Here is a 17654-nt window from a genome sequence, read left to right on the forward strand (position 1 = left end):
GATAAAGACCAACTAAACTTAAGCAAACAATAAGAGATGGTAAGTTACTCCTTCGTACCTCTAAATGAGCTAAAGTATGTAAGCTCTCATCCTCCTAAGTTAATTATTGGTAATTATTTTGAAGGAACTAAGACTAGAACATCTCTTAGAAAATAAGTGGTTATTTTTGCATTTATTTCTCAAATTGAACCTAAATCATTTTTAGAAGTCGAAAATGATGAAAAAGGAATTTTAGCTACACAAGATGAGTTAAACCAATTTGAAAGAAATGATGCTTGGGAACAAGTCCATAGATCTAGCAGTCAATCTGTAAAATGAACAAAATGGGTGTTTAGGAACAAAGTTGATACATGACACAATAGTTAGAAACAAAGCTAGACTAATTATCAAATGTTATAATCAAGAAAAAGTATTGATTATAAAGAAACCTTGCACCGATAACTATACTAGAATCAATAAGAATGTTTTTAGCCTACGTTTGTCATGTTAACTTCACATTTTTCCAAATGTATGTTGAGCAACCACAAGTTTTTGAAAATTTTGATTTTCTTGATCATGTTTTCAAACTCGAAAAGGCCTTATATGATTTAAAATAAGCACGTAGAGCATGGTATGGTAGACTTAAGTCTTATTGAAAATGATTTTAAACCGCCCTTTTTACAAAAAGAAAAGGAAAAAAATATCTTGATTATACAAATCTATGTTGATGATATCATATTCGGTGCTACTATTAAATCTCTTCATAAGGATTTTGTAAAGTGCATGCAAGATGAATTTTGAAATGAGTATGATGGAAGAGTTGGACTTCATCCTTGGATTGCAAATCAAACAAACAAATGATGACATATTCATGAATCAAAGCATTTACATCAAGGATCTTTTAAAAAGATTTAGGATGGAACGTGTTAAAGAAACCGACACACTCATACGATCATCAATAAAACTTGATATGGACAAAAATGGTAAGAATATAAACATCACAAAATTAAACATAACTACAATAATCTATTTGAAACATTATAAAATTACAAAAAAAAAATAACTACTATATTGGTGAACTATATGAACCGGTTGATTGTTTTAGCTGTTAGTAGGGCTGTAACAACTATATATATATAATTACAAAATTAGAAAGGGATTCCAAACATATATGATATACAAGCTACTCTAAGAGTAAAAATATTTTAAAATCATCAATCCTTAATCATACTCTAATTTGTGCTATTAAACCTTCATATTGTATCACATGAGTGTTTAATCTTATTCCCACTACATTTAAACACTTCAAATCCTATAAGTGGTATCTTATGAGATATTCAGATATTAAGCCTTTTAATTATATTACTCAATTTATTAAAAGAATTAGTTGTGATAACAAAATCATCCTTTTAAACATGTAAGAGTTAGGTAAAAATGCTTAGTATTGGTTAGGTAATTTCACTAAGGAAAAAATCTTTAATAAAACATATTTTCAAGTGGAAAAAATCTTAAAAAGAAAATATCTTCAAGTGGTGTAAAAGCTTGGAATGGATTCATCAAGTGACTATTTTACCCTTGAGCTTGGACTAGTGAAGAAATACAACACTCAAGTACAGTTTGGTACTTGAGGTGTGGATCCAAACCACGTTAAAAACAAGTTTGCATATTCTCTTCCCTTCTCTCTTTACTTTAAGTACTTTAATTATATTATTGGTTATTATGTTAACTTGAAGAAATTTGCATTATTTCTTAATATTAGTAATACATCCAATTCATCGCCTTTTAGGTGTTAAAGTTGTCTTAATCCTTAAAAAACATAAAAGTATGGCATTTGAAGAAAATGGTTAAAATAGGCTCGTAAAAATTTCAAGGATGAGAGAGAAAAAAGAAAAGAAAAGGAAAAAGAAAGAAAGAAAGAGATCTTAAAGGCATATCGAAGCTCCAATAACAACACCTATGGTACCAATAAAAAGATCTTGAAGAGATGAATTTAACGATACCAAAAAAAATCACTAATGATTACCAGTGTGGATTACATGCATCGTCCAAAGACAACGAGTGATTCACTTAACTTTATTCAAATTAATTTAGTCATTGATGTACCTATGCTTTGGATATGATAATGGAGTGATAAATAGTAATATCACTAGTTTTATAGCCCGCTCTACGTCGCATGTATGATTTAAAGTTAATTTCTAAAAAAATAAAAGAATGTGCCAATGTTATGGATGCCTTTTCCAGTATCATGATTTTTTATTGAGAAACATAAAGATGTTGTTTAAGATTAATAAAATAAATTAAAATATATATGAACCGATAAACTAAGAAAGAGTTGTCAATGCTAATTAAATACTAAAATAAAAGGCTAATATTTCTCCTAGAAGCAAAAGACTTATGAATATGTATATATTTAACCCCAACTTTTCTTTTTTAACTTATATATATTATTTTATTTTTATCTTATAGGCTATTTTTTCTTACCATGAACTTATGATTCTTATTTTTATAAATATATCATGCAAAAGTAGTTTATTTATATAAAATATAAAAGGAAAAAAATTAAACATAAAATACAATAATCTCTTTGAAACATTATAAAATTACAAAATAATTTAAAAAAATAACTACTATTTTGGTGAACTATACAATTTAAAACATAAGAGAGAGTGCATTAATTAAAATAAAAAAATTCATGCAAAGTGAAAAGGATATAAAAAAGAAAAAGGATATTATTTTAAAAAATAATAAAAATTGAAAAAAAAACAAAACAAAAAAGATTAGGCGCTACTAGCCTTGACAGGCCAAACTCGCTACCGAGTGAGCAACTATATATATATATATATATATATATATATAGATTTCAAAAATAGAAAACAAAGATATTGTTTGTCTTAAATTGAAGATAACAAAAGAAATAAATAAAACCCTTATTTTTATGGTCGAGACTTTGAAAAACAATTTTTTTTTAATGTTCCATAGTTTAGAAAGACTTAAAAATAGAACTTGTGTTTATGTTTATAACAATATAATTTTTATTTTCAAAGAATAACATATTGATATAAACTTTCATTGTTGTGTTGATATATCAAATGGCATGGAATAATAATGGATTTTAATGAAAAATGATTATATTTTTTAATCGATGATTATTATTAAATATGATTTATTTGACATTGAAATTTACTATTATATCGAAGATAAATTTGTACATCAATCAACATTACACTTGAGGTGACATCTTTTGTATCTTTATGAAAGAATGGATTCTCTTGAATACTTGCTTCAAAAATCAAACTAAGAAACTCAAGGAATTAGGCAAGGTCATGAGTTATTGAAAGAAATATCATAAGAAATACTTCATCATCTAGTTCTCAAGGTTGTCGGAATGAGATTTTTCTATTCATAAATAAATAATGAAATATCCCACATGTTCTTACCTAGGAATTTATATCAAAATAATGTTTTTTTTAAAAAAAATTATTTTTGACATCAGCGCATCAAAATTATCTAAAAACACTAAAAAATATTGATTTAATTTTTTAAAAAAAAATTTCAAAAATTTTTTTAAAATGCAAAAATAACCAAGACCTTACTCTAATAGGAGAGGTGTATTGGTTTGGTGCTCGAGATCCGTCATCACGTCTTGACTACTTTTAGTTAATCTGTCACATCATGACTACTTTTAGTTAACCTGTCTTGATCTTGTGGTTAAGCTATGTGTAACAGACCTGTACCAAACCCTAATTGCAATGACAAAAAGACGAAGAAAATGGATAGGGATATGTTATTGTCATGACTACTTTTTAGAGTTTATATTTGTTGAATGAATAGCCAGGAAAGTGTCCCTGGATGCTTTACTGTAGCTTCCATGACTTAAAAAAGAAAACAATTGACTGTGTCAATAGAATTGGTTTGCTTGATTTTCTTCATTTTGAATTTAAATAGTTTGGGTTCAGTTGTGCTTTATTAGATTGTTTTTTTTTCCATATTCATCTAATATTGTGCTTTATTATGGACCCATGCTAAGGAAATATTGGAATTTGTTTTTAAGGACCCATTTTTAACTATTTTCTCTATTTTTCTTAACAAATATATATATATATATATATATATATATATATATATATATATATTCTTCTCTCTTCTTTTTTATTCCATGTTTTTTTCTTCTCTCATTCCTTTTCATTCATTGTTGTTGAGGTTTTTGCTTTACTTTTATTCATTATTCAGGTTGTTTTTCGGTCCTAACTAGCTGTATTGCTCTTTTTAGTTTTTTTTTTTCATTTATGTGTTAATCATTTTTTTTTTATTTTTATTTCTTGAGGTCTTTATTAGACTTTTACCTAATGTCATTGTTATTTTTTTGTTCCATGACGTGATTGCAATCATTTTGTACATGTTTATTTCATCACTACTGAGTTTATGTACCCTCACCTTACTTTCAATCCTTTTTTTTTAAACTTTCTTGGGTTAGATGGTGGTCGAAGTCTTTTATTGGTTCTCATTTTTTTCTTGCCTTTTATGTTATTTTTTTATTGCTATTATTTCTTGAGGTTTTATGAGGTACCCTTTACTGTTTTTTGCTTTCCTTTCATTCCTGCTACCTAAATCTGTTTCAAGCTCCTCTGCTTTGAGGTTTTTAGGTATGTGATTGTGGTTGTTTTTTAAAATATTTTTTACTCAGAAATGTATTAAAATAATACTTTTTTACTTTTAAAAAATTATTTTTGACATCAACGCATCAAAATGATCTGAAAACACCAAAAAAAATATTAATTTGAAGCAAAGAAAAAATAAAAAAATTCAAATTTTCTCAAAAACACTTTTGAAACGCAAAAACAAATAGGGTCATATTCTCTACCCCTTCAATAAAAGTTTATTATATCTTTTTTTTTTGTTTTCCAAGAAGTAGATGTTTAATATAGCATTATAGGGTTCAAAATCGTTGTTGATTCTGCTTGGGGTAAAAAAAAAATCGAACATTTTTTTTTAATTTTGTAAATTATGTACCGAGCCCAATTAAAAATTGATGCATGATGAACCTGATTGATTTGGTTGAGGTCTTTTTTGTTTTTTTTCCCTTATAAACTAGGCAACCAACAAGCTTTTTAATTGGGTTTTTATGCTTTTTTTTTAATGGGCTTAAGCTTCTTTAAATTACTTGATGGACTGGCTTATAATCATTTGAAACCATTAGTTCTATACTAAAATTGAGCTTCGATTTTTAGGCTTTTTTTAACAATTAATAGAACACTTTTACTTCATGCAACTTTCATTCTTTTGTTATGTCTTTTGTAAATTCAAAATAAACATTCAAATTACTACTTTCATTCTCCCTGCTACTTTCATTATTTCTGCTCATATGGTATTCTACTTTGTATTTTCTTTTTGGCTTTAATCTCTCTTTTTTTTTTATATATATAAAGAACAAATATTGTCTAGCAAAAAATATCCGTAATCAAGCCATGTGATTAACTAACCATGCCAAGCACAACAATATTCATCTCTGTATTTTTTAAATCTAAGAAAAGAAAAGAAAACCAATCAAAAGATCTAGCAACAACAGTGGTAAAAAGATCCCAAAAAGAACCAACCAATATCCTAAAAGATCCACACAACATCCAAGGTCAATGCTATAAAAACAAAAACTAGATATTAGAGGTTATCAATAAAATCATAGAGAGTTTTTAGCTAGAAAAAAACATTCCTGTAAGATACAAATGTCTAAAAAAACAAAAAACAAAAAACAAAAAACATGTGCAATACATGAAAAAAAAAACAATTTGGTAGCAAGGTAAAGTTAGCTAGTTACATGAAACAATTGTATTATGACATTGCACCAAACTACAATTAGTTGCAACTTTCAACAAATTCAATAAAATTATAAATTGTTAGATTAAACATATGTTAGAAAACTAGAATATAAAATAAATAATTTTAAGTTCATAAAACAAATTACTTGAGTTAATCTTTCCAAAAATTTTATATCATTTATAAAGGCTTTAATATCGATAAGAATTGGTGCTAAACGCAACCAATTTTAATAACAAATAAGTATTTGTATTGTTGATGAAGATAAAAAAAACTTCAAAATAGATCTAACCAACTATTGTAACTAATTATGAAATAACACAAATATTGGCATTTATTACTTTTCTATGAGGTTGAGAAAGAGTTGGATTTAAAAAATTTAAAAATATCTTTTTAAATCAACCAAATGCAATGCAAAAACAAATCATGAAATAATATGAGAGGAAGATTTACAAAAATATAAAATCCAAAACCAAAGCACAAACAATTAGAGCACGTACATGGTCAACTAATATGATAAGAAAACTTAATGAAATAGATTAGCAAGATCTCCACTAACACAAACCCATAATAGCCATATAATTTAGAATTATATTCACTTCAATTCATTAAAAAAATTTCATCAAATTAGGTGGTATAATTGGGATTAAAACTTTGTTAACTTATAGGGGAGCTATTCAATGTTATGAATACTTTTGAGAGCACACAATGTTCCTTTTTTAATTAAAAAAACTAAAAGAGGTAAGATATTCATTGTGGAGACAGACTCATGTGTATTATAGATCTTAATAGTATAAATACCTTTTTACCCTTGATTTGTTTTTTGTTAAGCTTATTTGTTTTGGATTTTAATATTGTATATCCATCCTTTTTTTTCCTAGCATGTGTTATCCCTCCTCCTTTTATATATATATATATATATATATATTACTTCACACCTCGCTCATTCACCACTCCTCCCTTTCTCTCTTTTCTTTTATTCTCAATTGAAATTTATGATGGTAAGATTTCTATGTTTTATTTCTTTCTTTTAATGCCCTTCCCTACTCTACTTCTCCTTTTTACTCTATTTTTTTTCTCTATTGACTTTTTGTGATTATGAGAGTTTTAGGGTTTGTAAGATCCCTGATGTCCTTCTTCCTTTTTGTTTTTGTTTTCTCTTTTGTCTAACTATTATTGTCAAATTTCTAAAATTTACGTTTTATTTAGTGAGTTGTCATAACCTAATTTCCTAAAATTTTCAAAACAATAAAAAATGTCTTTTTCAGAAAAAACAATCACGCTTCAAACAAAAACAAATGCAAATAAGAGGTTTTTGGTTGCAAATAAACAAGGATTTAATTTACAGTAAGTCAAAGATTAAAATGGGTTTAGGGTTTGATGAAAGAAAATTAAGGAAAATGGTTGAAATTAGTCATAATTGCACAAATTAAAAGACCAAAATAGAAAAGATGGAAAAGCTAGGAAGTCCAATTCAGTTAATTAGGAACTCAATTGAAGGTAAAAATTAGAATTTAGGGGGAAATTAGTTAAATTTGCAATCCAATGACCAAAATGAAAGGTGGTGGAAGTTTAGGAGGTTTTAATTAATTCAACCAGGGGCTCAATTGAAGAAAAAAAATTAAACTTGGGAGTCAATTTGACTAAAAATAAAAGAATTAAAGGTCCAATAATTCAATTGAAAAGGTTTTAGAATTAGAAGGGCATTTTTAGTTTTAATTAGGGACTTAGTTGAAGAGAAATTTGAAAATAAAGAGTCAATTTGGTTGAAATTACATAATTTGAGAAACCAAGGACTATATTGTAACACATGCCAAAATTCAAATGCCCAATGAAGAATGACTGAGGGAAAAATTGAAAGGATTTGCAAAAATAAAGCCCAATTTAGGATTGGATTGAGGATTTTCACAAATCAAGAACTACAATCGAGAGGAGCTAAAAATTCTATGACCAATTTAGTCTTTTCTAAAATAACGTAGTTTCTTTTAATTGAAGAAATCCCTAATTTTAAAACCAAATGACATCGCTCAGTCTAAAATCCCAAAACCCTAATTAAAAGAAAGGGAGGAATAACGTGTCACCTATTTTCATCCTTAACCTTGAGATTATGTGTTATAAGCTAGGGTGGGGGAGGATCTTTGGTGTAAGAACTTGGAATTTTATAAGCTAACTTACTCTTCCAAGTGATTATTTTCTTGTAAAATGGTTTATAATTTTTTTTTAAACAGTCAGACCATTTTTTTCCCAAAACAGTCTCACACCATTTTAGTCACTGGAAATCTCCAACTATTTTTTATATTTTGGTCAATCTATTTCTCCAAAACATTTCAACCAATTTAATCTCTAGAATCTTATAAATGATTCTTCACAATTCAATTCTTATTTGATTCTCTAAAAATCCTTGGATTTTGTTTAGGTTCACTTATACTTATAATATATATTGCATCATAGTATATACACTTTGATGGATGAAACATTAGTTTATATCTTTAATTTCTTCTTGCACATTTTGAAATGTCAACTTCAAAATCTTAATACATTTATATATTGAGATTTTGATAGAGTTTTCCCTACATAAAAGCCCTATCCAAGATAACTCAAGTAAAAAACTCATCATCACAAAAGTGACCTCAGGCTCACCACACATCAATTTCATCACAATATGATTAATCACAACGTACATATATAAGGCATGGCAAGGAATTTCTTTGAATATACACAAACATTCCCAATATAACCAAGAAACATCCTTGCATCTTTCTTACAATGCACATAGTATTTTAACTTAATTACATATAGTAATTACATAATATAGGTGAGGTTTTTTTTTATAAAATTCTACCTAATATAAGATGATTAGAAAGATCCGTGTATAGTATTATAACTTAGGTAATGGATGAGATGTACCTATAAAGCATATAAATAAATAGAATACATGATAAACATGTGTATGTTCATGTCCATTGCTTCAAATAGATTTTCTACAACTTTAAAAAATACACAAATCATCATTAGTCCTTTTATAAGAACATTAAAATGATGTCATCCTTCCAAATTAATTCATTCTCTTCATCGAATGGTAAACTTCCCTTCCATTTCATTTACTAATTATGCTGTATTTCCCATTTATTATGTTCTCTTCTAGTTTGACCCATGACTCGGGTGATCCAAGACTTAGACTAGGACAAGTTCTAACAAAAATAAGGAATGAATTGACTTGGTATGATTCAATTAAGAAACGAGATTGACCTGGAACACAATTAGCCCTAAAAAAAACCATTCAAAACTCGTTGATTTTTTTTTCTTTCTTTCTTTCTTTTTTCTTTTCAAATTGATGTTGTTTTTACATGTTTATAATTTTTTTAAAAAATGGGTTGAACCGGGTCATCCCACCTAACATGGGTTAACCCGGGTCAATCCACATGACTTGGAACTTGCCTTGGACTGATCTTCGGGTTGAGTTTGAAAACAATGCAATAGATAACTTTTCAGACCCGTGACACTAGTTATTACACCAGAAGCACCATACATGGGAAAAAACAAGAAGTCTAATCTTAAAAAATCAAATGTTAAATGATGAAATTAGAAAAAAAATCAATTACATAAAAGGGTCTAAAATAAAAATAGCAATTAAAAGAATAAGGGTTACAATTAAAATTAAAATAAATTAGAGGGCAAGAACAATTCTTTAATCAAAGGATTAAACTGGAAAAAAAATTAACGAAAGGACAAAAAAACTAAAAGTATAAGGATCAAATTAGAAAAAACAAAATGCAAGAAACTTGGATTGAATGATGAAATTGAAAACCACCAAAACCTTGACAAAAAAGCCAAGAAAACAAATTAGAAATTAAAAGAAGAAGGACCAAATTGAAAAATATTTTATATGACAAATTAGAATTGAAAATTAAATTGAAATAAATAAAACTTTTACAAGATGACCAAAGGAAAAAAATAAAAAATTTAAATAATAAGGACTAAATTGAAAAACAAATACCAAATTAGAATTGAATGACTAAATTGAAAAAAAAAACTTCTATAAAATGGTCAAAAAGAAAAATTAAAAATGAAAAGAATAAGGACTGAAATTGAAATATATAAAAAAGACAAGCCTGTATTTTATGGGAAAGGAGAGAGAAAAGAAGAAAAAAAACAAAGAAAAATCTATTGGCAACAATCTATCTTACCAATACGAACACCCGTCAACATGGTGAAAGGGCTAGTTTTGCAACTAAGAGGTTCCATACGAGCTTTCTAAAACGTGCAAGCGCATGATAAGTATGCGCCATAAACTTTATTTATTAAAAGATGAATAATTCAGGATAAGAAAACGTAATTACCCGTTTTTTTTTTTTGAGATTATAGGTAATTAAATCATTTAATTGTTTTAAAAAATTATAGATAAGACATGTATATCCCTATAATTATTAAATGATTAATACATCATATAAAAAGACACAAATGCTCCAAATTCAATTCAAAGCCTTTTTTTTTTGAAAAAGAAAACTATATCATTGCAGTGAAGAGTGATTTGTGTTGGAGTATTCAATAAAAAAAACCTTATATTGTAGTTGTTTTGTTATAATATTATAAGTATGTTTGGTATTTTAATATATGATATTTTTTAAAAATATTTTTTATTTAGAAATATGTTAAAATATTTTTTTTAAATTTTTTTATTTTTAATATTAATATATCAAAATAACCAATAAAAAATATATTAATTTAATACTTTTTAAAATAAATATATTTTTAAAACAAACCGAAATAACGCAGGGATGCTTTTACGAAATGAGCCCTGGCCCCGCCAAATAGCAAAGATAAAGTCCATTTTGATCAAACGGATGACGTGTCCACATCACACCCACAAATCTGAATCAGCTCACACAGCCCCAGGGCGAGCTCGAAATTCAAAAGCAGAAGACACGTTTTGTTTTAGCTCCATCAATCAAGTTATTATTAAAAATAAAATTAAAAATTAACAAAGAAAAATGTCAATATTATTACGCCACGTAATCCCTCCTCCTCACTCTGTTCTCTACTCCACTTCAGAAAAATCGAAACTCAACTTCCCTTCTTTCCGTAATCCTCGTTTCTCTTTCTCATCGATCAAAGCCACTGCAGCAACTCCGATGGCTTCCACCACCAAGAAGGTTTTTCAAACGACGTGTTGTTTTTTATGTCAAAAGTGATCGATGTTTATTAACCATGGAATTTCTGTCTCAGGTTTTGGTGCCGATTGCCAATGGAACGGAGCCGATTGAGGCCGTCATAACTATCGACGTCTTAAGGAGAGGAGGTGCCGACGTGACGGTCGCTTCCATTGAGAAACAGATTCGTGTTGACGCGACTTACGATGTTAAACTCGTTGCTGATTCTCTTCTTTCTGAGTGCAGCGACGCCGTTTTCGACCTCATTACTCTCCCTGTAAATATATATCTTTAGTTATTGTCTCTATTTTTATGTACGCCCTTTGTGTTTTTTTTTTAATTAATTAATTTATTTCATGTAGGGAGGGATACCTGGTGCCACAAATTTTAAAAATTGTCAACTTTTAGAAAAATTAGTGAAGAAACAAGTAGAGGATGGGAAACTTTACGCGGCGGTCTGTGCTTCTCCTGCAGTTGCGTTTGGTTCTTGGGGTTTGCTAAATGGATTGAAAGTGAGTGTAGTGTTTGATCATTGATCCTAATTTGTTAATGAAAATCAAATATATATATTTTTTTAATTTTTTGGGATAGGCGACTTGTCATCCGTTTTTTATGGATGAATTGAAATCAAGTGGTGCAATAACTGTTGAATCGAGAGTGCACGAAGAGGGGAATGTGGTGACAAGTCGTGGACCAGGAACTACTATGGAGTTTGCTGTTGCTTTAGTTGAGAAATTGTTTGGGAAAGAGAAAGCTGATGAGGTTTCGGGGCCTTTGGTAATACATTTTCTCTGGACTTGTATTTTTTGTTTGCTTTAATTAATATTCGTGTTTGATGGTTGTAACCGTGATTTAAGTATGTACCAAACTAATCAGGTTGCTTTGTTCTATCCAATACCACTCAATAGAGATTATGTTTCATGTCAAAAAAAAAAAAAACCCTGCTTGTTTGCATATTGAATTTTGCACTTGAACTAGTAAAGAGTAGATGTGACTATGAGTTCAAGAATTCTAATTGCAAATATTGATTCGCACTTGCCATTTACTATATATGAATCAATTAGAGTTATTGGCGTCTTAATGTCATACTTTATGGGTTTTGAGGTTAATATTATATGAAGTGATATACTTGAAGATTAAAAGAATAACTTCAAGTCCTACCGCAAATGATGAACTGTTTTGAGCTTTGACACCCTAAGTTCAGCGAAGTGTGCAGAGAGGAGTTTGGAGCAAAACTGAAGGGTGCACATAAGAGCACTCGGAGATGATGTTGAGAAATCTATAAATGTATGCTACCCTTAAAAATATTGTTGGTCTAATGGAATCTTTAGTTTTTTGCTTTGAGTTATAGGTTGAGAATTTAGACATGAAGGCTATATATATAAAAGATTTTCAAACTAGAGCTCTGATCTTTGTAGAGTGGTTGAATGTGTGATTGAGTATTTGATTTAAGCATTCTTGCCTCAGAAGTTATTAAAAGGGAAGTGGGAAAGAGCAGGATAGTTTAGTGTGTGTTTCTTCACCACAATTCTACTGTGTCTTCCAAAAGTATTAAAATTAAACAGTGATTGCGATAAGATTCCGTGTTATTGTGTCTTTGGGTGTTTGTAGTGAGATGAAAGAAGTTCTTGTGTTTATTTAAATCCTTGTCTGAGATAAATTGGTTTGCTTGTGCTTTCTATTCTTCTTTTCTGGTTTTGGTGGTCAGTGTTAGTGTTTTTTCTTTTTCCTTTTGCTGGGGTTTCTTTTGTGCTCTTCATCTATTTTGAGTCTTGTCTTCTGTTTTGTGCTCTCTAACGTATTTATCAGCTATCAATGAAAGAAATGTAAGGCCTGTGCTTTAGTTATTGTTTTCTTCTATCTTAAATATAGTTTGTAGCATGATAGTATCCTTGGCTGTCGATGATTATCTGCATGGAGAAATGCTCCTTCAGTTTTGAACACACATTTCTTGAATTTTTCTGCATTAAATTCTTCCGTACATGTAATGTGTTTTTACTTGATAATATATCTGCATTGGGCTATTCATTACTGTTATCTTGTATGTAGGTGATGCGTTCCAACCATGGGGATGAATATAGCATAAAAGAACTAAATCCAATGCAGTGGACCTTTGACAATGTTCCTCAGGTTAGATTTCAGCAACTTTTATTTTCCTTGTTCTTCATCTTTAACTCCCAGTTTCCCCCAACCATTCATCATGGCAATCTTCATTCTTTTTTATCAGTTATACATGTATAGATCAATATATAATAAGCAAACATGAAATTTATTGGCTTCAGTGATGTCTGGTGCAATTTTTGAGTAGCTACTGTGGCTGAGGGGGTAAATTCTTACAGTCTAATGTTATCTATTGTCAACAAGGACTTGTTAAATAATAACTACTATGTTTTATACTGTGGATGGTGTGTCTCATACAATGAGAGGCATTGTCTAACAACTGTGGTTCAGATTTGTGAAAGAGCAAATCTTATTCATCTCCATAAATGTAAGATGCAAGAAGTGGAAACGTATAATTTATACCACATAAACTAATTGCCAAGGGACTTTGTATCCACAACTGTTGTAACTATTGCTGAAGTTATTCGGATTCTTAGTAATGTCTTGGCATATGATATATTGTAAAGCCCAATTCCATTACTATAGAGTCAAGACTTCTTGAAGTAATAATTTGCAATGCTTTATCTTGACTGGTCCAGTGACCTGAGTTCATCCGACTGGTTTTTTCCTGAGGTCAGAACTAGATAAGAAGTAAATTTTGAATAATCATAAATAGCTTGTTTTTTTTTTTTTGAAGTGTGGGTGAGAAAGCGGTTATCATACTTTCTGATGGTCATAATTCATATCCAAATGATGGGAAGCAATTAATTAATGCCTTGAAGTTAATCTTCAACCCTTTGCCATCCTTCAATGTTATGACATTGCCACTTATGCAAATTGACATCATTTGTTTGTTTGTGGAAAATGTGTTTGATGTTTTATGTATATTTAAATTTTCTTTCCTTGCAGGTTCTTGTACCCATTGCTAATGGCACAGAGGAAATGGAAGCTATTATAATCATTGACATTCTGCGACGAGCTAAAGTAAATGTAGTGGTGGCCTCAGTTGAGGACAGCTTGGAAATTTTGGCCTCTCGTAAAGTTAAACTAGAGGCAGATATGCTCCTTGATGAGGCTGCTAAACTTTCATATGACCTAATTGTCTTGCCAGTAAGTTGTTTTATTTTTCCTGTTTTGGTGATAGGCATCTATTGGCATTACCACTTACCAAAACTTTTGCATAATTGCATTGTGGCAGGGTGGGCTTGGTGGTGCCCAAGCATTTGCGAAGTCCGAAAAGCTGGTGAATATGCTAAAGAAGCAGAGGGAATCAAATAGACCATATGGAGCTATGTGTGCATCTCCAGCTTTAGTCTTGGAGCCTCATGGCTTACTCAAGGTATCACCATGACCAGCATCAATTTAATTGAGCATCAGCAACATTTCTTGTAAAACATCGAGTTATTTAATATTATCTATCTGGTTTAATCAAGATAGCACAAGTTGATTTTAGAGCTGTTAGGTTCTGATTGCTTTTGGTGTTTATGATTATTTATGTGGTAATTATTACGTACCTGGTTACTTGCTTATCATTTGGATCAGGCTACTTGGCCACCTCTATTTGTGCTAGATTTTATCATTTTTTGTTACCATATTCTTGCCTCTAATGTCTCTTTGGAGCTAGTTGGTCCTTTCACCAAAAACAATTTGCCCGCCTCCCCACAGACACGAAAGAAACATTCTTACCCTAATGAATTAAACATGTTTTACTTGTAGCACATCTTTAAAGTGTGTAAAATGGAAACAACTTGGTCCAAATATTTACATTGAACCTCCAAAGAGAGATTTACTTGAGAGATATGATAGTAGAAAAATTGCTGGTTCTTCAGCTCATGTAAACCTTGACTCTGAATGGTCAGATTCAAATCACATTCAAAAAGCCACGTGGCCTTGCAAACTTAGCTGCCAAGTGGCTCAGAACTAAATTTGTCATGATGTTGTAGCATATGCCATTTGCCTTCTAATGCCATTTGCCTTCTAATACCATTTAGATAGCTCATTTCTTCACCATTGACACCACTGGAGTGAAAATTCTGGATTTCAAGGTGTTTGAAGTAATGTGGCTTACTATTGCATATTATGAGATGGACAATTTTACTTGAGATCATTATAATTATATCTTTATGTTTCTTGTTTCAGAGATAAAAATCTTAGCCTACTACTTTAATTATCATCTGGAGCTAATTGGTGTCAAATAGCTCAGATGACCTTGCAGGAGCATTTCATATTCATTTCTTTGCATATTTATGACATCCTAAATAGCAATGAGGAATGGTTGTAAACTATTAATTAATGGTGTTGTTTGAGGTATTGAGATGGTATTGAAAGTCTGTAGAAGCTACAAGGGCCAAGTTAATTTCCACTTGTAAGGCCGACATAATCCAGAACCAAATTGATCCTGCATTTCATGTATTGGATCTTATACTAGTTTACACACTTAGCATATGAAACTGTGTCCTACTTAATAAACTGGGTACATCATAGTGATGCACAAGTCTTCCCCCCCACCCTCCCATTTTCGGTCTGAGAAAATGCTGGCACTGCTTTGAGATCACAAATTTGTTTTCCTTTGGTGCAGGGTAAAAAGGCCACAGCTTTTCCTGCAATGTGTAACAAGCTGTCGGATCCAAGTGAGATCGAAAATAGGGTTGTGGTTGATGGCAACCTCATCACCAGCAGAGGTCCTGGCACCACAATGGAGTTTGCCCTGGGAATCGTGGAGAAGCTGTTTGGGCGTGATAAAGCGCTGGAGCTCGCAAAGCCAATGCTTTTCACACATCCATAGTGCTATTATGTTTGTAACAGTCTATTTTCGGCTCCTTGAAACATGTATTCGATATAAGAAAATGGAATAATTGAATTCATATTTGATTATGAATTCAATTGCTGTCATTCCCTGTACAAATGAGCATTTTCTTTTCTTTAGAGGATATAAATAACTGGCTTTAAAACACTGATTTGATTTTATGTTTCTGTAAATCCATCTCCGAGCAATCATACTGGTCGCTTCAGTCTTGCAGGGTTGATTGGATTCATTGGCCTCCTACTGCCCGTCTATTGCATCGAAGGGGTTTGTCTATGGTTTAAATGAGTCTTCTTTTCCTCGAAACTAACCGGAAAGATTGGGGAAAGGAGGTCATTTTCTTATCCTCCTTTAGTCTTTCGAAATAGGGACGAGAATTCAATAATGACGGGAAGCTTCCTCGAACTGCTCTTCGGACTGGGAGCCGTGTTCTATAAAGATGGTAGGGCATTTAGAACTTTCAAATTACTCCTTGCAGGTGCCTACACCTCAAGAAAGGGACAGAAAGAAACTCTCTCCCGTTCGGGGTGTCTCAAAATTCCAGCCTATTAATCGCTGCAGTCATTATCATTTGACTGGTCGGAACTGAATTGCCTTGTCGATTAGCGAGTTGTGATTGATCTTTATTTGCGTGAGATATAAGAAAGAAAAATATTTGAGAAACACCATCATTTGATGGTATTGTGTTCTAAATGGATATCAGGTAAAATTTGATTTTTTTTATATTTTTAGAGAGTGTTTGTCTACGCGGTTGCTGCTGCGTTTTATTTAAAACGCAGTTCGCAGCCGGTTGGTAATAACAAAAATCACTTTACTGTGCATGGGGTCCACGTGTTTTTTGCGTTTAAAACGCTGGAAAGGAAAAGCTACGAAAACCTGCTTTGCATGCACTGTAGCGGATTAAAAACCTGCGGACAGTGCAATTCACTGCACTGTTTGCACTGTTCACGAGTGAATTGCACTGTTTACGTGAACATTAAACTACCTTTTCTTCAATCTCAATTTCAATCACAGTTTTAACCAAACATCTATTTTTTCAAACCAACCTCAACTAAAAGTACTTTTTATAAAATAATTCTTTTTAAACCATAACTACAACAGTTACTACAATACTAAACAGGCTCTTAGATTGATAGGGCTACTCCTCGTCGTCTTCTTCTTCTTCTTCGTATGAACATGAACTGCCTGTATAGAGTTTGGTGGAAACTATGTCATGCTGGGACCCGTAAGAACAGTCTCACGACAGAAACTCACAGTTCATATATTAATAGACATTTTGAATAAATAAAAAATTTGCAGATGCTCCCATCCTCTTTCTTTTAAAACTCTTCTTATTTTGTCAAGTTTTTAACCTTTTAAATATTATTTATTGATTCAACGCTTTACTAGTAATCTATAGATTGAACTCTAGACAATGAAAGCAGCAGAATGTAATGACGGAGAATGTAATATTTTTTATTTGAAAATATATTAAAATAATATTTTTTTAATTTTTAATTTATTTTTAATATAGTATTTAAAATTATATTTTAAAATAATTTAAAATTTTTAATTAAGATAATATACCATATATTAAAATAATTTAAAATTATAAAACAATTAATTAAAAAATACATTTATTTTTTTTTTAAATTTTTTTTAAAATACTAAATCAACAACACACTCGAAAAGCGCAGCAACTTCAGAGTTTGAACGACAATCATTAAAGACTCCAAGTATGAGAGATCTAACTTGACCAAGAGATACTCACGTGAGACCGTTTGTTTTTGTTGTTGCTTCTGCGTTTAAAGTCAACCACGAAAAATAAATAT

The 17654-nt window shown here is 30.4% G+C and overlaps 1 protein-coding gene across 1 annotated transcript; it reads left to right on the top strand.

Annotated features, from left to right (window-relative positions):
* The first annotated feature begins 10750 nt into the window (after positions 1-10750).
* On the top strand, positions 10751-15995 carry LOC7455957 (protein DJ-1 homolog A). The gene is made up of 8 exons (XM_052445639.1): positions 10751-10943; positions 11017-11217; positions 11303-11452; positions 11532-11717; positions 12990-13070; positions 13950-14150; positions 14239-14379; positions 15619-15995. Exons 1-8 carry the CDS (start codon positions 10782-10784, stop codon positions 15823-15825), a joined length of 1329 nt encoding a protein of 442 aa, XP_052301599.1. The 5' UTR covers positions 10751-10781; the 3' UTR covers positions 15826-15995.
* Positions 15996-17654: the final 1659 nt, after the last annotated feature.

Source organism: Populus trichocarpa, chromosome 11 (assembly GCF_000002775.5).
Source record: "Populus trichocarpa isolate Nisqually-1 chromosome 11, P.trichocarpa_v4.1, whole genome shotgun sequence".
Classification (NCBI taxonomy): domain Eukaryota; kingdom Viridiplantae; phylum Streptophyta; class Magnoliopsida; order Malpighiales; family Salicaceae; genus Populus; species Populus trichocarpa.

What these genes read in the sequence shown, in the direction of transcription:
- LOC7455957 (XM_052445639.1), top strand. Translation starts at nt 10,782, where the DNA reads ATGTCAATATTATTACGCCACGTAATCCCTCCTCCTCACTCTGTTCTC. An exon ending in GTTTGCTAAATGGATTGAAA is followed by an intron (nt 11,453 to 11,531) that starts GTGAGTGTAGTG and finishes TTTTTGGGATAG; the next exon opens with GCGACTTGTCATCCGTTTTT. An exon ending in ATGAGGTTTCGGGGCCTTTG is followed by an intron (nt 11,718 to 12,989) that starts GTAATACATTTT and finishes TCTTGTATGTAG; the next exon opens with GTGATGCGTTCCAACCATGG.